The sequence below is a fragment of the Mastigoproctus giganteus genome, chromosome 3 (genome assembly GCF_048544385.1).
Source record: "Mastigoproctus giganteus isolate SK-2022 chromosome 3, ASM4854438v1, whole genome shotgun sequence".
NCBI classification, from domain to species: domain Eukaryota; kingdom Metazoa; phylum Arthropoda; class Arachnida; order Uropygi; family Thelyphonidae; genus Mastigoproctus; species Mastigoproctus giganteus.
The window spans coordinates 83,861,509-83,884,682 of record NC_143577.1 but is presented as its reverse complement, the minus strand read 5'-3'; the positions used below and the strand labels follow the sequence as shown (position 1 = coordinate 83,884,682).

At 36.3% G+C, this 23,174-nt stretch overlaps 1 protein-coding gene across 1 annotated transcript in view; it reads right to left on the bottom strand.

Annotated features, from left to right (window-relative positions):
- The window catches only part of LOC150088120 (uncharacterized), a 1,786,788-nt gene that overhangs the window by 876,922 nt on the left and 886,692 nt on the right, over positions 1 to 23,174 (bottom strand). The window contains exon 24 of the mRNA XM_090370030.1: positions 12,513 to 12,724. Coding sequence (XP_090226156.1) covers positions 12,513 to 12,724 — 212 coding nt within the window. The remainder of the gene's footprint in view (positions 1 to 12,512; positions 12,725 to 23,174) is intronic.

Below are 23,174 nucleotides of genomic sequence, written 5' to 3'. Positions count from 1 at the left end.
GTTTTGACAATTTTTTGTCGATATAGACAAAAAGGTGATTATCTCATTGTGTGTATAGCAATGGTTATGACACATTTTGAATGATTCATACAGGTCTGGAAATCTTATTTTAGGAAGGATACAGATATATTGGAAAGGATGCAGAGAAGAACAATGAGATTAGTTGGGGGGCACAATAGGGTATTCTTAAAGAAATAATTTATGCGTGCGCACACACACACACACACACACACACACACACACACACACACACACACACACACACACACACACACACAGGGATAAAATTAAATTGGAAGAGGATAGCTACAGAATAAATGTGCAGAAATTTGCCTTTAGCCAGAGAGTAATTGTTTGAATAAACTTCCACCTAATGTTGTAGGGTGCCTCCGTAGCCAGGTGGGCAGGAGCATCAGTGCATAGCACATGCTTCTTGATTAGACCGGGGTTCGAGCCGTGACCACCAAATACGGAGGATGCGGAAAGGTCAGGAAATGAACACCGCATATCCCCGGAGCAATATGGCCTTAGTTGCTAATGCTCCTAAAAACCAAAACAACAACAACAACAACAACCTAATGTTGTAGTGATGGGCAGTTTTCAAAAATTCAAAGAAAGAATGGATAAACTATTATTATGGATGGGCAAATGAAGTGTGCAAAAGTAGCCTCTCTACAATTCATAAAGTAGGATCAAAGGGTGACGAGTAATTACAGACCTGTTAGGTTAACTTCTGTTCTGGGGAAATTAAGGGAGACACTGGTCAAAGAAGCACTGCAGGATCATGTAGATAAGACTTCAGTTATAGTTCAGGAACAGCATGGGTTTGTTAAGGGGAAGTCTTGTCTGACCAATTTGATTGGATACTATGATATGGTCACAAAGAAACTGGATGAAAGAATAATTTTGATATCAGATAATTGGATTTTAGGAAGGTTTTTGATACTTTTGCACATGGAAGACTGCTGTACAAATTGGAGCAGTGTGCATTGGGGGCATATTGCTGCTATGGATAAAGGGATGGTTGAGTGGGAAAAGACAGAGACTGGTAATCAATGGACACCACTCTTTGCAGACTAATGTTATTTGTGGAGTCCCCAGGGGTTTGAAATTGGGTCCAGTGTTGTTTTCTGTATTTATTAATGATATTGATTAATATCTGGCTTAATGTCTAAGTTTGCAGATGATAAAACTGAAGCCTTTCTTCCATTAATGACAGTACGCTACTGTAACAGGATCTGGAAAAGTTGAGCAGGTAGGCTGAGAGGCGGCAACTAAAGTTTAACATTGACAAATGTAAAGTGCTGCATATGGGTAGCAGTAACCCCAGAGTAACATATCAACTGTGTGGTACTACACTCAGGGTGGTAGAAAATTCCTGTATATTATTGACAAGAAACCATGAGCTACTCTTGGTTTCTTGTTGTCTTGTAAATGATATACAGGAATTTTTCTAGCAGGGATAAGGAGGTGATTATACCCTTGTATAAGGCAATAGTCAGGCCACACCTTGAGTACTGTATAGAGGTCTGGAGGCATCATTATAGGAAGGATGTAGAGCTGCTGGAATGAGTATAGAAAAGAGCAACAAGATTAGTGAATGGTTTCCTCTTAGGAAGAAAGGCTTAAGTTTGGCAAATTAGTGTCTGGAGACTAGACACCTGTGAGGTGATCTGATTGAGGTGTAAAAGACCTTGAATGACTTGAGCAAGCTCAATGCTGATGGGATTCTTCCTCTTGCTTAGATTAATTGCCTGAGGGGATATAAATTCAAATTGAAGAAAAACAGTTATAGAATAGCTGTGCAAAAATTTGCCTTTAGCTAGTGGATGGTTGATTTCTGGAACAAACTTCCATCTGTCATCGTAGAAGTGGACAGCTTAAATAAATCCAAGGCAGAACTAGGGAAACATGACGGGCGAAATGGGAAGGGTTTTTTTTTTTTTTTTTGGACTGATGCTCTATAAGCTTTCTTTCTTGCATCATATGACTCGACTAATGCTAATGATGCAAGAAATATCAAGCTAAAAAAAAAATAAAATATCAGCCAAAAAATATAAAACAAACTTACACACATCACTTTTCCATATCCTCCAAGAATTTGTCTAGTTCTTTCTTGAATTTATTCAAACCATCCACTTCCACAACAACAGATGGAAGCCTGTTCCAACAATAAACCACTCGCTGACTGAAGGCAAACTTCCACACATTTTTTTCTCAATTTTAATTTATTCCCCACCATGTGTATAGTCTTAGAAAGAGGAATTAATGCCATTAACGTTTAGCTTACTCAATTCATTCAAGGCCTTAAACACCTCAATCAGGTCTCCAAGTAGGTGCCTAGTCTCCAGACACTGCAATTTGCAAAACTGAAGCCTTTCTAGGTAAGGGTGCCCTTTTGCTCCCTTCACCAATCTGACTGCCCTTCTCTGAAGCTATTCCAGCAGATCTACATCCTTCCTAAAGTGAGCAGCCCCCAAGACCTATATACAGTATTCAAGAACCATGACCTTGTACAAGAGGATAATGAACTCCTAATCCCTACTAGCAAAGTTTCTGTATAGCATTGACAAAACCCCATGAGATGTCATGGCAGCACATTTGCACTGCTCAGAGAATTTTATATCTGAATTTCATATCAAGTCTTTTTTATTTTCCACTACCATGAGTGCAGGTATCACACATCTGATACATTATTCTAGGAATACTGCTACCCATATGCAGTACCTTGCATTTGTCAATGTTAAACTTCAATGGTTGCTTCTCAGTCCATCTGACTACTTCTAGATTTTGTTGAAAATCCTCACCCTGATTACTGTTGTTAATTACCCTGCCAATCTTTGTATCATCTGCAAACATAGACATTACTTGACATTACATTACATGTCCCATACTTGACTGCGGAGCAGTCAAGTATGGGACATGATACTGCCATGGGGGATGTCTTTGTGTGTGTGCGATGCAAGGAGTGTAAGGAGATAAGGCGACAACTCAGCGTTGTTATGGGCCTATATGAGAGCTTGAAGGATAGGGTGGATGCCCTCGAAGGATTACAAGTGAGGGGCCCATCAAGCTCTCAGCTGCCCACACCAATGCCAGAGCTTGCACTTGGTCATCGCGGAACACAGCGGCAACCCCCAAGGCAGAATGCGCTGGTCCCAAAGGAACTAGTAGTTGTTGGTGACTCTATTGTCAGGGAAACGGGAAACATGCTTTGTAAAAAGGATAGGTGGAATAGGACCAGGGTATGTCTGCCAGGGGCAAAAGTTGATGACGTTGTAGAGCGGATATCATCTTTTAAGGGCACAAAAGGTGATATAGTTGTACACGTTGGCACTAATGACATTAAGAGTAGGAGACCGGCGGAATTACTTGACAAGTACAGGTCACTGATGAAAAAAAGCCGTGAATTAGGGTTGAAATTGAAAGTGTCTGCAATTCTGCCCAGACACGATAGGAGGGAGTATATGATGAGAGCCCTGTCAATCAATTCGGCCCTGGAAAGATTGTGCAGGGCTCAAGGGGTAGAATTTTTTTCAGCCTGGTCTGTACTTGTTAACAGGAGAGACTGCTTCTACAGGGATGGGATACACTTAAATAGAAAGGGTGCAAGAATGTTTGCTGATGCTATCGAGGCAATGTTAGGTGGGTCGGAAAACTGCTAGATTGGGGGGATACAAGGACTAATAGATTAACAGTAGCCACTGGCAGAGGTGAAAGTGATTCTTGCACTGCTTCTATTGGAATGAGCCGCAGCCTGGAAAATAAGATGCAGGATATTTCAGAGACTGCTGGGAATCATTGGGGTACAAGTAAACACATGGGTTGTGTTAGGGTAGCTAAGAAAAAGAACAGGTGCATGTATACTTGTGTGTACACCAATGCTAGGAGTTTAGTAAATAAATTTGATGAATTTGAGGTATTGCTCAAAACATCAAAGGCAGATATTGTGGGGATTTCAGAGACGTGGTGTCACACAGATATAAGAAATGCAGAACTGGAATTTGGGGAGTACAATGTCTACAGAAAGGATAGACAGGATAGGAAGGGAGGAGGGGTTATGCTATTAGTTAAAAAACACATAAAATCCAAGGAAGTGAAGCCAGTCGACATCGCTGGACAGTGCAGTGTCGAGTCAGTTTGGTGTGACATAAGCATTGGGAGATCAAAATTGAGAGTAGGAGTGTGCTATAGGCCTAATGACTCTGATGAGTATAATAAGAAACTGTTCGGAGAAATAGAGTGGGCCAGTAAATCAGAGAGTCTTATAATGGGGGATTTTAATTTCCCAGATATTGACTGGAATTTGGGGGCTGGTCACTCACACAGTAGCAAGGCTTTTGTGGATTTATTGGATGATTGTTTTCTACATCAGCATGTTCGGGAGGCAACTAGAGGGAGTAATACTCTTGATTTGATTATCAGTAGTGATTCTTCATGCATTAAGAATCTGCAGATAAATGAACCACTTGGTGGCAGTGATCACAGTGTGCTGAAGTGGGAGTTACTCAAAGAGGTAACTACCATTAGGGGTAAAGGGAAGGGGTATTGCTTTCGTAAAGGCGACTACAATGGACTGAGACAGTATTTAAATTCTATACAGTGGGATCAACTGATGATATTGCCAACAGCAAATTCAAAATGGGAAGCATTCAAAGAATTTATCGTGGAAGCTACTAGGCTTTACATACCAACTAAGAAATATTGTTCAAGGTTTAGGCCTAAATGGTTGTCAGATGAACTAATGAGGCATATGGCAGAGAAGAAAAATGCATGGGATACATACAAATTAACACGTGACACGGACGCCTATGATAGATACAAGTTGATCTGTAACCAAGTTACAAAGGAGGTTAGGCAGGCGAAGGCAGATTACGAGAGATCCTTGGCAAGGGATGCGAAGAAAAACAGCAAAGAGTTCTTTACTTATGTAAACTCTAGAAGGAAGGGGATGAATCAGATTGGTCCACTTGAGATCGATGGGTCAACTGTTGATGACCCTGCTCGGGTAGCTAACAAACTAAATGAATATTTTGCATCGACATTCACACATGAGGAGTTATTCAGCGAGGGGAATGCCAGAGGTGTATTCAACTCTAGCAGTAAGCTAGAGAATCTTGTAATAACTGAGAGCAAAGTGGAGGAGAAATTGTTGAAGATAAACACAAGAAAGGCACCTGGGGTGGATGGGATCTATCCAGTTATATTAAAGGAGGCAGCAAAGGAGGTAAGCAAACCCTTAGCCATAATTATGAGAGCTTCCTTGGACTCAGGGGAGGTACCCATTGACTGGAGATGTGCAAATGTGACCCCAATTCACAAAGGGGGATCAAAGGCTGACACAAGTAATTATAGACCTGTGAGTTTAACTTCTGTTCCCGGAAAATTAATGGAGGCACTGGTGAAAGAAGCACTGCAGGATCATCTAGACAAGACTTCAGTTATAGCTAGGACACAGCATGGTTTTGTTAAGGGGAAGTCTTGCCTGACCAATTTGATTGGATACTATGATGCAGTCACAAAAGAACTGGATGCAGGGAATAACTTTGATATTATATACTTGGATCTTAGAAAGGCTTTTGATACTGTTGCACATGGAAGACTGCTGCACAAATTGGAGCAGTGTGGCATTGGAGGCAAGTTGCTGCTATGGATAAAGGGGTGGTTGAGGGGGAGAAGACAGAGAGTGGTAATCAATGGACACTGCTCATCGTGGACTAATGTTATTAGTGGAGTCCCTCAGGGTTCAGTATTGGGGCCTTTATTGTTTTCTGTATTTATAAATGATATTGATGATGGTATATCAGGCTTAATGTCCAAGTTTGCAGACGATACGAAGGTTGGCAGGGTTGTCAAGGACACTACTGACACTATGCTGCTGCAACAGGATTTGGAAAGGTTGAGCAGATGGGCTTCGAGGTGGCAAATGAAGTTTAACATTGACAAATGTAAAGTACTACATATGGGAAACAGCAACCCCAGAGCAACGTATCAACTCTGTGGTACTACACTGACAGTGGTAGAGAATGAAAGGGACCTGGGGGTGGTGGTGCAGGCAGATATGAAGTTCTCTGAGCAGTGCAGACGAGCTGCAAGAGTAGCTCATGGTGTATTGTCAATGATATATAGGAATTTTTCTAGCAGGGATAAGGAGGTGATTATTCCCTTGTATAAGGCAATGGTCAGGCCACACCTAGAGTACTCTGTATACAGGCCTCCAGGCCTGTATACAGAGTACTGTATACAGGCCTGGAGGCCTCATTTCAGGAAGGATGTAGAGCTGCTGGAACGAGTACAGAGAAGGGCAACTAGATTGGTGAATGGGACAAAGGGGTTCTCTTACGAAGAAAGGCTTAAGTTTTGCAAATTACAGTGTCTGGAAACTAGGCACCAGCGGGGTGATCTGATAGAGGTGTACAAAGCCTTGAATGGTTTGAGCATGCTCAATGCTGATGGGATTCTTCCTCTAGCTCAGAAAAATCACCTGAGAGGGCATAAATTCAAATTGAGGAAAGACAGATGTAGGATAGATGTGCAGAAATTTGCCTTTAGCCAGCGGGTGGTTGGTTGGTGGAACAGACTTCCATCCCTTGTCGTGGAAGTTGATAGCCTAAATAAGTTTAAGGCTCAGCTGGACAGGTATTTCGAACGAACAGAGGGGTGAAGTGGAAGTGGTTATTTTTATTTATTTATGTTACTTTTTTTTTTTTTTTTTTTTTTTTTTGGCTGATGCTGCATAAGCTTGCTTTCTTGCATCAAATGCCTCTACTAATGCTAATGCTAATGCTAATGCTAATTAAGCCTGATATACCTTCATCAGTATTACTGATAAATATTGAAAACAACAATGGATCCAGCACTGAACTCTGGGGAACTCCACTAATAACATTAATCCACAAGGAGCAGTGCCCCCACTTTTTACCACTTTGTCTTCTTCCACTTAACCATCCTTTTATTCATAACAGCAATTTGCCCCTAATGCCACATTCCTCCAGTTTGTAAAGCAGTCTTTTATGTTCTACAGTATCTTTTATGTTCAACAGTAACAAAAGCTTTCCCGAAATCCAAGTATATAAAATCAGAATTATTTTTTGCATCCAGTTCCTTGGTTATTGCATCGCAGTAACCTATTAGACTGGTTAGATAAGACTGCCCCTTATCAAATCCATGCTGTGATTGCAGTATAATTGCATTCCAGTCCAGATGGCCTGCATTACCTCTTTAACCAGTGACTCCATTATTTTCCCGGGAACACATGTTAAGCTAACAAGTCTGTAATTAATCATATCACTTTTTGATCCCACTTAATGAAATGGAGATATGTTTGCACACCTCCAGTCCATAGGGACCTCTCCTGAATCCAAGGATGCTCTCATAATTATGGCCAAGGGTTTGCTTATAGCCGTTTCTGCCTCACTTAATATAATTGGAGAGATTCTATTCATCCTAGATGTCTTTTTTATGTCCATCCTCAACAATTTATCTTCCACTTTCCTTTCAGTTATCACAAAGTCATTTAGCTCCCCAATAGTTTGATAAACTGCTGGTAACCCCCTTTCTAAATAATTCCTCATATGTAAATGTATAGACAAAATACAATACCTATTCAATTTGTGAGCAACCTGAACAGGGTCATCTATAGTTAACTCAATGACATCAAGTGGCCCAACGTGATTCAATATTTACTTCTTCTGTTAATATAAGCATGGAGGTCTTTGCTGTTCTTTGTATTCTTTGCCAGAGATTTCTTGTAATCTGCATTAGCTTGCCTAACCTTCTTTGTGATTTGTTTGCAGACTAATTTATATATATACCATAGGATTCTCTATCACCTGATAATGTATATGCATCTCATGCATTTGTCTCAATAGTTCATTTGACTTCCATTTAGGTCTAGGACTTGAACAGCAATTCTTTGTTGGCACAAAAAGCCTAGTAGCTTCTATGATTACTTCTGTGAATGCCAGCCATTTAGAATTTGTTGTTGGTAATATCACCATCAGTTGATCCAATAGCATAGAATTTAATAACTGTCTGAGACTACTGAAATCACCCTTAAGAAAGCAAAAGCAATCCCCTTTCTCTTGACAGTAGTTATGTCTTTAATTCAATTCCACATTAGTACACTGTTATCGCTAATACCCAGTAGTTCTTTTATGTGCAGATTCTTAATGCATCATGAATCATTGCTAATAACCAGATCAAGAGTACTGCTTCCTCTTGTTAACTCTCTAACATGCTGCTGTAGAACGCATTCAACAAAGAAACCTATAAAAGCCTTGCTAGCGCATGTGTGAGTGACCAACCCACAAATTCCGGTCAACATCTGGAAATTTAAAATCCTCTATTATAAGACATTCTGATTTACTGGTCCACTCTATTTCTCTGTATAGTTGTTTGGTTTACTCATCACAGTCATTAAACCTATAACACATTCCTACTCTCAATTTTGTTTTCTCAGTGCTTATATCATACCAAACTGACTCAACATTGCACTGGTCACACGTATCAACTGGATACACTTCCTTACATTTAATATGCTTTCTAACTAAGATAAAAACCCCACCACCCTTCTTCTTCTGTCTGTCTTTCCTATATTCATTGTACTCCCCACATTCAAATTCAGCATCGCTTATGTCTGAATTACAATATGCTTCTGCTATCCTGCAATGTCTGCATTTCATGACTACTTCAAATTTGTTTACAGTGCTCCTAACATTGGTGTACATTCAGATATACATGCATATGTTCTTACTGTTAGTTACTCTAACATAGCCATGTATTTACTTCTTCCATGATGACCACAGCAGTGCCTGAAATCCCCAACACCTTGCTTTCCAGACTGCTGCATGTTCCAACAGAAGCAGTGCAAGAATCACTTTCACTTCTGCCTGCAGCGCTAGTTAATCTATTCATTTGCATATCTCCCTAAACCAGCAGTTTTCCAACCCACCTTATCGCTGCCTCGATAGCATTAGCAAATATTCTTGCATCCCTTCTATTTAAGTGTATCCCATCCCTGTAAAAACAGTCTCGCTTGTTAACAAGCACAGACCACGCTGAGAAAAATTCCATGAGCCTTGCACATTCTCTCCAAATCCAATTTTATTGACAAAGCTTTCAATGTGTAATAATGAACATTAATAAAATTAATCAATTTATTTGATTAAGTGACAATACTACTTAGCTGAGTGACACATATTATGCTATCCTTATGTTATCAAGTTCAAGAAATACATATGCTATACCATTACAATTGCAGAGTTTTAAATTAATTATATCCTTACTAATAAAATTAAAATTTCTTAGCTAAAAAAAAATATGCTTAACAAATGATTAGAACTTTCATGCTACTTATTTATTACAATTAAAATCCTACTATTCCGCTGTACTAGTAGATATGTGCTACGACATTTGTCCCAAAGAACCAATACAATAGCGGTATAAATAATAAGTTGTAACTTATGAAATCATTAGCTAAATTTAAAAATACACTTATGAATGTGGCTACAACTCGTAAACTATTGTCAAACACAATTTAAAATGTTAATTAATCAAAAAGATGGCAAAAATTTCAAAAAATCTTATCTGTTCCCAGAAGCTGAAAATTCCTTATCTGCAAAGTAGTAACCTCATTCAATTCAAAGAGAAAAATACCAAATTAAATTATAAATAGATGGTCAATCTTTGTCAGACAAAGGTTAAAAATGAAACATTTTAAAACTTTTTTTAAAACATGAAACTTTTTCATGTGTAAAGAGGTTGTTGGGTGCTTGATACATCACAATTTTAAATGCTCCCACATCTAAATATATATCATTCATTTTTTTTTTATACTCAATAGTAACACTACATATAGTTATACTACACATAGTGTAGTATTAACTATATGTTTTCACTGAAAACTAAAAGTTTTCACTTGTGTTGCAGCATTTGTCTACAACATAAGAAATTTATGTGCAGCCTTATAAGTAAAAATTTTCTTTAGCACATTCAACTAGTTCTTCATTTAGTTAAACAGAGTAACACAAGATTTCTGGCAGTTGAATTTCTATTTTATTTTAATTACTACACAAAGGATGAAAGAACTTATGTAACGAAGAACTTTTTGTCTTTAGTTATTTCCCTGTAATAACAGAAATAGCTGAGTCCATATTTTGAATCTATTATTGTACAATTACCTAGGCTGAAGTTTAAAGTTCCTCCACTTTCACTTTTTATCACTTGTATAATATCTTTGGATCTCTTTCATATTTTTTCTTTTATAATTATATTCAGAAAACCCAGACTTTTCTGAACAAGAGATAATTTTACTTACATATTTATTATTTCAGTAGTGATATATATTCTTAACCAATATGCCATAATTGGCCACCAAGCATATGACATTAATAGAACTCATCTAATTCTCAGAGGAACAGAGAATTTGAATGCCCACTGCTTTATTGGTTTTTTGATTTCATCAGTAGAAAAAAAAATAAATAAAATAGAAATCTTTTTATATTGCCCTTCATCAATCCCAAAGGAATATATTTTTTCTTTAGTTGAACACTATTAAATCAGATTCAGCAATTATTTAAAGAAATTAATTACCAGATAATTTTTTTTCATTATAAAGAATTAAATATTTTACTGATATTTATTAACTCCATAAATAAATTTATAATGTTACCAGTTTTTTAAAAATTAATAAAATTTTGCAGTATATACACTGTATAACTGATGCCGACATCTTCTCACCAGTAAACACTGGTTTTATCATCAAGCATATGTATTTGTAGAAATAAGTTGCCTGATAGTAAAATCATTTATCTACAATAACTATGCATTTTTTTTTTTTTATTTACAGATAAAATTTTAGATTTTGTTTTGATATTCTGTAAGAAATGTAAGTACATTTTAATTGTCCTGCAAAACTCTATTTTGTTAAGTGATGTTCTAGTTTCATAATAATCTGAACATAAATATTACCCAAGGTATAACCTAGAGTTTCTATTGAGCTAAACCAGGTTTCATAGAAAAGACAGTTTATATTTAATGACCTCTGTTAATATGTTTAGACAATTTAATATTTTTTCGTTAAAATACTTTTAACTGATTACTATTAGTATTTAACATCTATTAGTCGATATTTTATTATTATTTTTTACAGATTTTAAATAGCTTAAAATACTTTTAATCTATTTACCAGATGTAACTTTTTATGCTGTAATTAGCAGTATTTTCCAAATATAACTTTTCTTCGTGTAGGTGAATCAATGTAAAATTGCAAGTTTTCTTTTGCAATTGAAATGAACTACACTATGTATTTAAAGAAAGAAAATTTTACATAGTCATAAAAATAACGTTTTCAGGAAACAGAAAAAAAATAAAAGTATCCTTCCCCTCTATTTGTCATGGCAAAACAAATTTTTCATTAGTACATTCACAAATTGGAGAAATAAGGAAAATAAGCATATGCAGAAATACATATGCATGGTATCAATATAAACTAACTGAAACTAAAAAATGCACATAAAAACATATATTAACAAAACAACAAATCCACCCACTGATTTTAATGATACAAATGGACTTAAGAAGCATATGTTATTTCTCATTGTGAGAAATGGAAATGCTCTGGCAGTAATAAATAGCAGCCTACCCTTAAGAATCATTCACATTGCACTTTAAAACTGTTAACTATCGTCTATGTAACAGCAGTTTCCCAGAACTTATCTGAAAACAAATTTTGTTATTTATTAAATTAACAAAGTGGCCATGAATACATGCACACAAACATACACATACCTACATACATACATACGCACACACATACATGTGGGAGGGGCATGCCATGCTTCCATGCGCATGCACAAAAACTTGCAAAATTTTGATAATAATGATTGTTTTTAAACTATTGCACACAATGAAATTCAAAAATAAAATGTAATGTATTTACAGAACATATGACTGTAAAAAATATCGGTGGAATATGAAACTATTTATTTTTTTGATCATAATGCCATAATATAAAATGTAATTCTCTTTTAAAACTATGCTTATGTACAAAATTCCAGTCATGTTTCTCAGAAAATTTTCTGACCAAAGAAAATGCAAGTGTGCAAAATATAAGAAATTCGATTAACTTAAAATATTGATAATCTTACAAAGTTCTTTTTCTCAAAATCCATGTTCTGCATGGAAAATTTAGGAGATTTGTCTTTAAGTATAAAGAATTGGATAAATATATGCTATTACATAACTGAGAAAACTTCTAGTCTTGGCCAAACATGCCAAATTAGATTAGAAAATAAACCTGGTTTTTTCTTTCGGTGTCTTTTATTTAAAAGTGGCCATTTTCGTCTAACATTACCTGTTGAATGATTACAACTTGAAGTAACTGGCTCTGAGTTTATTAAATTATCCATTTTCTGTGGTGAACCAGAAGAACTGCTATTAGTGATAATTGTCTTACCCATAACACTGTCAGTTTTGTTTATTGGCTCACTAGAACAATGGGATCTGTTTACCTGCAGTCCAACTTTTATCTTCTTTGTAAGTGCACCCTCTGGAAAAATTACTTGCACTTGTGGTACCACAGTTGAACTAACCATACCCCCTTCAGGACCAACTGCATGAACTTCCTGACGAACTCTTGTTATTATGGCAAAATACTGTGGAAAGTCTGTAGTTAAAATTCGAGTGATGCGATTTGTATTCAAATCTTCAAGTGCGCTAAGTTCTGTAAAAAATTGCAATACAGTATGTTTCATTAGTTTCTTAGCAGAATGCAGAGTACCTTTTAAATAAACAAGCATGTAATAAAGAAAGATATTTGAAAATGTAATTTTAGAAAATACACATCATTCTTGGGATTACACAATCTCATTAATCTCCAAATTAAATTTCAGAGAAATTATGTAATTAAAGCCTATAGAGCTCATTTGGTTAGAAACAAACTGCTGCTATGGTAATATATAAGTTAAACTAGTAAATGATACCTTTAAAGTACTGTTTACAGTACATATAAACAGCAAAGGTCAATCAATAAATAGGTCACTGCAATTTAAAGATAACTGGGACTATCTTGCTTTATAAGACCTAAGAAATCATTTTTAATCGACAGTAGGCAAAAAAAATTATTATTATGTGTGCGTGTGTGTGTGTGTGCGCACGCGCATGCACGTGCTTGAGCATTATTTATATAGGAAAGATTAATATAAAAATTATAAATAAACAAATCTAAGAATAGTAGGCTTAAACTTTTAAAACTAGAAAATGGCAAACATAGGAAAAATAGCTTAAAAGAAACAGCAATATAATTTGCAAAAGAGAGCATTCCTTAAAGCACCCTGAGGAATGCCTTTAGAAAAGGGTACAATCTAACCAGGCATGGAAAACTGGAGAAATCAGGAAAACAAATTTTCTGGTTATATTTCAGAACAGCCTCACAAGGTCAGATAAGTTTGAGAGATAGATAAAATACAAGAATATCACCATATTAGACAATCACATAGTCTTGGACTACAATTCAAACATATGTATGAACATGTGTACTAATTAGAGAAGTAAAAAGTATTTTTCATCTTTTTTCAGTTTTCCTCTAGTACATCTAGTTTTTATAATGAGACTGCATATATGCACATGATGAGACATTATACCATTCACACAGCTATTCATTCAGCCAACCTATATGAATATAATTATTATTTATTTATTATTATTGTTTATATTCATATGTATGTAATTATCTGAATGTGTTTATATCCTTGTTATTTCATAATTTAATTAACTGATTATAAATTGTTTCAAATAATCCTATGAATTACTAAAACACATTCATCATCATGACAAAAGAGTGTAAAAATCACCCTAACATGTACTGCTATATGCACAACTCTTTCCTAACTAAATAACAGCATATAATCATGATGGATAACCATAACATTCACCAGCTATATGTTGGATGTCTGCTAGGCCAGTGTTTTCCAAACTGGGGTCTGCAGACCAGTTCCATGGGGGTCTGCAAAATGGACCATCTGGAACTGGTCAAATTATTCATTCTATGTATAGCAAATTGATGATAAATAAAATTATTATTATATATTTATGTTAAAATAAGACTAAAGTTGAGTTGTTTTAAACATAAAACTTTGAATTTTCTTTTCAGAAAACCCAGTATTCACACACCCACACACACAAGGATCTGCAAACTTTTTGATTTTTGAAGGGGAGTCCTTCAAAAATCATAAACTTTTTTTGATTTTTGAAAGCATCAAAGATCTCAGTAGTTTGGGAATCACTCTTCTAGGTGATCAGAAATAGGCACAAGAACAATGTTATTTGTACCTATGCTATGGAGGGACCCAAAACACCATAATGGTGACCATTACTTTTGTAATGTGAATGAAACTGGATTCTTGGTGAAGAATAAGCACAAGAATATTTATCAAAATCTGGATTCATTGATGAGAACAAATCCCTCATGATGACAGTACGCCAATTCCAGTACATAACATCATGAACTAGATTCATTAGAAGATAAAATGGAATGTGATGGAGGTGCAATTGGATGATTATACCAAATCTGGTATATCCATATCATGAAGTAGGTTCTTTAGAAGATAAAATGGAATGTGATGAAAGTGCAATTGGTGCAAGCACACCTAATAAAGAGCAGTGAGGTCTCTTTGTTAGGTGTTTTGCACCTTCATCACATTCCATTTTATTTTCTACGGCCAGAGCTGTTAACTTAAGATGATAAACTAACGGCCTCTTTAAAGATACAGCCCTGCACTCACCAAAGATAAAGTTGAATTTCTAGCCTCAAGGCCAAAGCAGAAACTTAGTTATGAATATAAGAGTCTCACCTTCAAAAATGAAACACAGTTTTAGTAAAATTCTTTAGAGTAAACAGTCTGTTTTGTTAATGCCAAGATATCAATGCGGTTTTTAGGGAATTGTCAAAAGTACAAATTACATGTGAATTCAGTCTTTTCATCGATACCTCACAGAAAAATCTGCATGCCATTCTCTTGCATAACAGGAAATTAGCATTAGTAGAGGCATATGATGCAAGAAAGCAAGCTTATGCAGCATAAGCCAAAGGAAAAAAAAAAAAAAAAACCACTCCCATTTCACCCCTCCTTTCATTCAAAATACCTATCCAGCTGAGGCTTAAATTTATTAGGCTATCAACTTCCACAACAAGGGATAGAAGTCTGTTCCACCAACCACCTACCCACTGGCTAAAGGCAAATTTCCGCACATCTATCTTTCCTCATTTTGAATTTATGCCCTCTCAGGTGATTATTCTGAGCAAGAGGAAGAATCCCATCAGCATTGAGCATGCTCAAACCATTCAAGGCTTTATAAACCTCTATCACATCACCACACCGGTGGCGCCTCCGTAGCCAGGTGGGAAGGAGCAGCAGTGCATAGCACATGCTTCTTGATTACACCGGGGAGGGAATGACCACCGCATATCCTGCAGCAATATGGCCTTAGTTGCTAATGCTCCTAAAAAAAAACCAAATAACAAACCTCGCTGGTGCCTAGTTTCCAGACACTGTAATTTGCAAAACTTAACCCTTTCTTCGTAACAGCAACCCTTTGTTCCATTCACTAATCTTGTTGCCCTTCTCTGTACTCGTTCCAACAGCTCTACATCCTTCTTGAAATGAGGCCTCCAGACCTCTATACAGTACTCAAGGTGTGGCCTGACCATTGCCTTATACAAGGGAATAATCACCTCCTTATCCCTGCTAGAAAAATTCCTGTATATCACTGACAAGACACCATGAGCTACTCTTGCAGCCATTCTGCACTGCTCAGAAAACTTCATATCTACCTGCACAATTACCCCCCCCCCCCGGTCCTTTTCATTCTGTACCACCGTCAGTGTAGTACCACAGAGTTGATATGCTGCTCTGGGGTTACTGTTTCCCATATGTAGTACTTCACATTTGTCAATGTTAAACTTCATTTGCCACCTCTCAGCCCATCTGCTCAACCTTTCCAGATCCTGTTGCAGCAGCAGCAGCAGCATACTGTAAGTAGTGTCCTTAACAACCCTTCCAACCTTTGTATCGTCTGCAAACTTGGACATTAAGCTTGATATACCATTATCAATATCATTTATATATACAAAAAACAACAATGGACCCAACACTGAACCCTGAGGGACTCCACTAATAACATTAGTCCACGATGAGCAATGTCCATTGATTACCACTCTCTGTCTTCTCGCCCTCAACCATCCCTTTATCCATAGCAGCAATTTGTCTCCAATGCCACACTGCTCCAATTTGTGCAGCAGTCTTCCATCTGCAACAGTATCAAAAGCCTTTCTAAGATCCAAATATATAATATCAAAGTTATTCCCTGCATCCAGTTCTTTTGTGTCTGCATCATAGTATCCAATCAAATTGGTCAGGCAAGACTTTCCCCTTAACAAAACAATGCTGTGTCCGAGCTATAACTGAAGTCTTGTCTAGATGATCCTGCAGTGTTTCTTTAACAAGTGTCTCCGTTAATTTTCCTGGAACAGAAGTTAAACTCACAGGTCTATAATTATTTGTGTCAGCCTTTGATCCTCCTTTGTGAATTGGAGTCACATTTGCACATGTCCAGTCTATGGGTACCTCCCTTGAGTCCAAAGAAGCTCTCATAATTATGGCTAAGGGTTTGCTTACTTCCATTGCTGCCTCCTTTAATATAACTGGATAGATCCCATCCACCCCAGGTGCCTTTTTTATGTTTATCTTCAACAATTTCTCCTCCATTTTAATCTCAGTTATTACAAAATCATCTAGTTCACTGCCAAAGTTTACTTCACCTCTGGCATTCCCCCTTCCTGAATAACTCCTCATGTGTGAATATAAATGCAAAATACTCGTTTAGTTTGTTAGCCACCTGAGCAGGAACTTCAACAGTTGAACCATCAATATCCAGTGGACCAATCTGATTCATCCCTTTCCTTCTAGAATTTACATAGGTAAAGAACTCTTTTTCTGTTTTTCTTTGCATCCTTTGCCAAGGATTTCTCATAATCTACCTTTGCCTGCCTAATCTTCTTTGTGACTTGGTTACAGACCAGCTTATATCTATCATAGACTTCCATGTCACCCATTAATTTCTATGTATCCCATGCATTTTTCTTCTCTGCCGTATGTCTCATTAGTTCATCTGACATCCATTTAGGCCTAAACCTTGAACAATATTTCTTAGTTCATATGTAAAGCCTAGTAGCTTCCAAGATAAATTCTTTGAATGCTTCCCATTTTGAATTTGCTGTTGGTAACATCATCAGTTGGTCCCACTGTATAGAATTTAAATACTGTCTCAGACCATCATAATCGCCTTTACAAAAGCAAAAACCCTTCCCTTTACCCCTGATGGTAGTTACCTCTTTGAGTAAATCCCACTTCAGCACACTGTGATCACTGCCACCTAGTGGTTCCTTTATCTGCAGTTTCTTAATGCATGAAGAATCACTACTGATAATCAGATCAACAGTATTACTCCCTCTAATTGCCTCCCGAACAAGCTGATGTAGAAAACAATCATCCAATAAATCCACAAAAGCCTTGCTAGTGTGTGAGTGACTAATCCAGAAATTCCAGTCAATATCTGGGAAATTAAAATCGCCCATTATAAGACTCTCTGATTTACTGGCCCACTCTATTTCCCTGTACAGTTTCTTATTACACTCATCAGAGCCATTAGGCCTATAGAACACTCCTACTCTCGATTTTGATCTCCCAATGCTTATGTCACACCAAACTGACTCGACACTGCACTGTGCACTTGGGTTTTATGTGATTCTTAACTAATAACATAACCCCTCCTCCCTTCCTATTCTGTCTATCCTTTCTGTACACATTGTATTCCCCAAATTCCAGTTCTGCATTCCTTATGTCTGTGTGACACCACATGTCTGATATCTCAACAATATCTGCCTTTGATGTTTTTAGCAATACCTCAAATTCATCAAATTTATTTACCAAACTCCTAGCATTGGTGTACATGCAAGTATACATGCACCTGTTCTTATACTTAGCTACCCTAACACAACCCATGTGTTTACTTGTACCGCAATGACTCGCAGCAGTCTCTGAAATACCCTGCATCTTGTTTTCCAGGCTGCTGCTCATTCCAATAGAAGCAGTGCAAGAATCACTTTCACCTCTGCCAGTGGCTAATATTAATCTATTAGTCCTTGTATCCCCACCCCAAGCTAGCAGTTTTCCGACCCACCTAACACTGCCTCGACAGCATCAGCAAATATTCTTGCACCCTTGCTATTTAAGTGTATCGCATCCCTGTAGAAGCAGTCTCTCCTTTTAAAAATTAAATAACAGTTAATTAAAGCCATCCACACTCATTTCCCACTCCATTCAACTAAATGAGACATATTATAACATGAAGACTATATCTGAAGCAATTTAGTAAAGCACTCATCTATGGAATATCCACAGTGACCTTAAAGTCACTGGTATGTTAATTGGCATGCAAGGAGGGTTCACAAAATATTGTCATTTCCTATGCCTATGGCACAATCGTTCTACTGCAGACCATAACATCAGAGGTGTCTAGCCACAAAGATACATGCATGAGCCAGGTATGAGTAATACACAGTATGTTTTATTAGGAGATCCAAGGAAGCTTTTATTTCCATCTCTCCACATTAAACTTGGCATAATAAAGTTTTTAGTGATTTTGAGAGGATTTCATTAATTAAGATAGAAATTTCCAAAAATCAGTGCCACAAAAGCAAAGCAGAGTATCTTTGTGGGCCTCAAATCAGAAAACTTCTGCAGAATGAATGCTTTGAAAGATGTTTCAATGTATTACTGCAGGGCAGGCTTTCATATGGCTTTGTGGAAAATTTTTATTTAAAAAATGGAGTTCAGAAACTGCTTCATGCATATAAATAAATGGGATATCACTGCAACTTCCTTTCTTGCATTCAAATTACGACTTCTTTCTTGAAAACCTTGGAATGGTGAGTGACCTGCAGGGAGAATGGTTCCATCAAGATATTAATTCAATGGAAAATTGCTACTAAGGTAAAGAAAATCGTCTGTACAACATTGTTAAATTGCATATATCTTTTTTACAATAGTACTATATTATAATACAGTACTATTGTAAAAAAAATATAATGTATTTAGTGTATTGGGTTTAAACTGTAAAAGGAGATAAAAGTGTAATTGTAACCAGTGTCATGTTTTGCAATAAAATCATCTTAATTAGCTTGACCAGCAAACATATTACAAAAACTATGAATGCTAAAAAAATATATAAATAAATAAAAATAAAAAAAAAACACAGAGGATATATTTGAAATCAGCATATAAAACTGGTTTAGAAAAGTGTGTTTTCATATTTGATGGAAAAAAAAAGTTTCATTTTATTGTCCAATGTTATTTGAAGAATATAAAAATTGTTGAAAGACAAGTCTTTCAAAATGCAATATATATAACAACAAAGATACTTCAATATTTCGCTAAAAGAAGAGTCTTTCAACAATCCCAAATGTAAGTATTGGGAGCTCAAAAAAAATTATTCCTTATCATCAAAATAATAAGGAAGCTCAAAGCAGCTCTGAAATGTACACAAATAAATATGCTTGGATGGGTTTAGTTTGAGAATTTGATTAGGTGAATTCGTATAATTTTATTGAACTAAATATTAAACATAACATTCACATGAGTTTTTGCACATTGCAATCTTTACAATTTAGACACAAAATATGACAATTATTTCGAAATGGAATAAGAGATTAAACAACACTACATTCCATGTAAATCTGAAAGGCAAGAAAAATTAGTCAATTTATTGAAACATGCTTGTTTCAATAAACTTTATTTTACCCCCCTCCCCCCACTTTAAAATTTATGTGGAGTAACGTTGTTTAATCGCCTATTACAATTACAAAATTCCCATGTATATCTTTTTTCTAAGAAATTAATTATTTAAAAATAATACACAATAATAGACTGGAAAAGAGGATTGATTGTGCCTAAATATATAAAAAAAGGGAACAGGAAAAAGTGAAAAAATTATAGAGGGATCACCCTGACTGGTCAGGTCACGTGGAAAAAAAATGTATGAAAGAATAGTAGAAAGGAAAGTATGAGAAAAGGCCGAAAGTAGGATGAGGAGTAGGATGAAAGTAGGATGAAGAGTGGAGTGGTTTCAGAAAAGGCAGATCGAATCTAATTTTAGCTGTGAGAAATATTAAGGAAATACATTAGGAGCATGAAAGGGATCTCTGTTCATGCTTTTTTTGGATATTGAAAAGCATATGATAGCATAAAGAGAAGAAGGATATGTGAAGTATTCAGGGCTGGTGCTATTGTATGTGTCTCACTTGAAGCAAACCCTTGTAATGATGCCTAATTCATATTGTATCTTAACACACATATATATGCAGTAATCAATCCAGCAGTGCCTATTTTAGGTGGCACCTGTGACAAGTACTTCACTTGTGCACCCCTATCACTGGCCCTGGAAATGTTAAGGAAACAGGGAGTAGGAAAGTCATTGATAGAGAGTATTAAAAGTCTATACAGAGAGACCAAAAGCTGTGTGAAAAGAATGGTTGGAAACACAGGCTAGTTTGAAATTAATAATGGGCTGAGACAGGGTAGTGCACTCTCACCTCTACTGTTCATACTAGTAATGGATGATATAGCGAATGCTGTGGAGAAAAGGATTGGGACAGAAACAATGAAAGTGATGATGCTTGATGATGATTTGTTGATTTATGGGGATGGGTAGGAGGAGGATGTACAGGAGCAGGTGGAGGATGCAAAGATATACAATTTAAAGTTTAGTGATGCTAAGAGTAATGTAATGAGAATGACAAGAAAAGAGGAGAGGAGGGGATTAACATCTTTATTAAGGGAAGAAGTGGATAATTTCAGATATTCAGGGAGTATAGCAGATAAAGAAGGGAGAATTGATAAAGAGATATGTAGAAGAGCAGACCAGAAAAGAATGTTTTATAACTGTGTAAGATCTAGTTTGGAGAAAGGAGGTACCCGAGAAGTGCAAGATGATACTCTACAGAGCATATTATGTACCAATAATAACCTATGGAATAAAATCATGAGTAATGCAATAGGATAAGGATATTATCAAAATTCAAGCTTCTGAGGGGGTGTGTGTGTGTGTGTGTGTGTGTCCTGGTCATTATGCACGCAGGCCAAGGGGAGAACATAGCAGTAGAAGAATGATTACAAGAAATGATTGAGAGGAATGGACTGAGAGAGATTGGTATGCAAAGAGAATGAAGGATGATAGACTGCCAAAGAGGATGTTCAAAAGGAAAATAGAGGTTAAAAGGCCAAGAAGAAGGCAGAAAATAAGATAGCAAGCAGAGGTGAAGAGAGAGAGAGAGAGAGGGAGTGACTCTCTCTCACTCCCTCTCTCTCTCTCTCTCTCTCTCACTGGAGAGAGAGAGAGAGAGAGAGAGAGAGAGAGAGAGAGAGAGAGAGAGAAATGGTGGGAAGATAGGACTAAATGGAGAAGGCTGGTTTTCTTATCAACGCGACTGGCAAGAAGCTGGAAAGACAATAGATAAGTAAATAAGTAAGTAAAATAATACACTTTTTTTTTCTTTTTTTTTTTTTATCCAAAATAATAACTTCATAATTATCTTTACAAAGATACCTATACAGGAACTCCCCGACTTATGGAAATTCAACTTTACGTAAGTTTTTGTCAGCCAGTGCAAACTTTAAAAAAATTGTGGAAACGTATTTTGCATCTGGTAGGAATAAATGGAGATATCGTGAAAATATCATACTGTGAACCCAATAACACAGTTTTTTTTTGGTAATTTGCTCCAAGACATTGGAAGTTGAAATATTCACTATTTATCTCTCTAAAAGATCATTTTTATAATGGAAATTGCACTACACTTTCATCATTATCATATGTTCTGTTTTAAGAATCAATTTTGAACACCTTTGTGATATTTTTCTAAAACACATTTCTGCAGATTATCGTTAAGAGGTAGTTAGCTCTTTATGATAATCTGCAAAATATAAAGTGAAGTTGGGTATGTAATATAACTGATATAAACTAGAAATATTTTATTGCAAAAACTTATGATGATTTTATTCAAAATGTGGGCTTGTTTTTTTGTCAAAGCAACTAAGGGCTACAGTTCATCAGTGCATTGACTGTAAATTTGAAAGTATTCTATGGTATCTTTACCTATTTTGCCAGATGAAAAATCAGAGTTTTTGCAAGGTAAAAATGATGCAACCTATGCTGGTGTCCAAGGGTTGCATGGTTTTTGCCCTGCATAATTCAACCAAGGTGTAAAAAAAAGTCCACAACATGTAACCCATCTTTGGAATTCAGAATTTGAGTCCAGACCTTTATTACAAGAAGTGGAAAGATGAAAACTATAACTGATAGTTACTTTTCTTAATAGACTTCTGTAGCTGTTGCAAACAGATGTCTTCCTTGAAGTTTTGTCATATTTTTGATTAATTAACACAGCGTTTCCGAAAATTTTTTTAGTCACAGAACACTTTTCATCTTACAACATATTCGTGGCGCCTCCGTAGCCAGGTGGGCAGGAGCAGCAGTGCATAGCACAAGCTTCCTGATTACACCGGGGTTCGAACCAGTGACCACCAAATACAGAGGATACGGAAAGGTCAGGCAATGACCACGACATATCCATGGAGCAATATGGCCTTAGTTGCTAATGCTCCTAAAAACCAAATAACAATAACAACAACATATTCATGGAACACTTTTCATCTCACAATATATTCATGGAACACTTACGAAACACAAGTTTAGTATGAGTCGAAGAACTGTTGGTAATATTTTATTACATAGGTCACACTGTGCATCAGGAGCATCTTTATTTCCAACACATGTAAAGCCAAAATGCAAATAACTGTCATCATACTTTCGTTTGGTCTTTTATTAGGTCTTTGGATTTTTGGGGAACAAAAGGCTGCGATTGTTCATCCTCACTTTGAAGTGTGACAATATTGTGTTTGTTTTCATCAACCACAGTTGCACTACTAGAAGTACTTTGCATCTTGTTTTAAAAGTCCTATTTCAACCACAAATCCATGGTCATTAATTTTAATAATAATATTTTGAAATACTAATAATTATCAAAAAAAAATTAGACAAGAAAGTGAGTTTAGTTA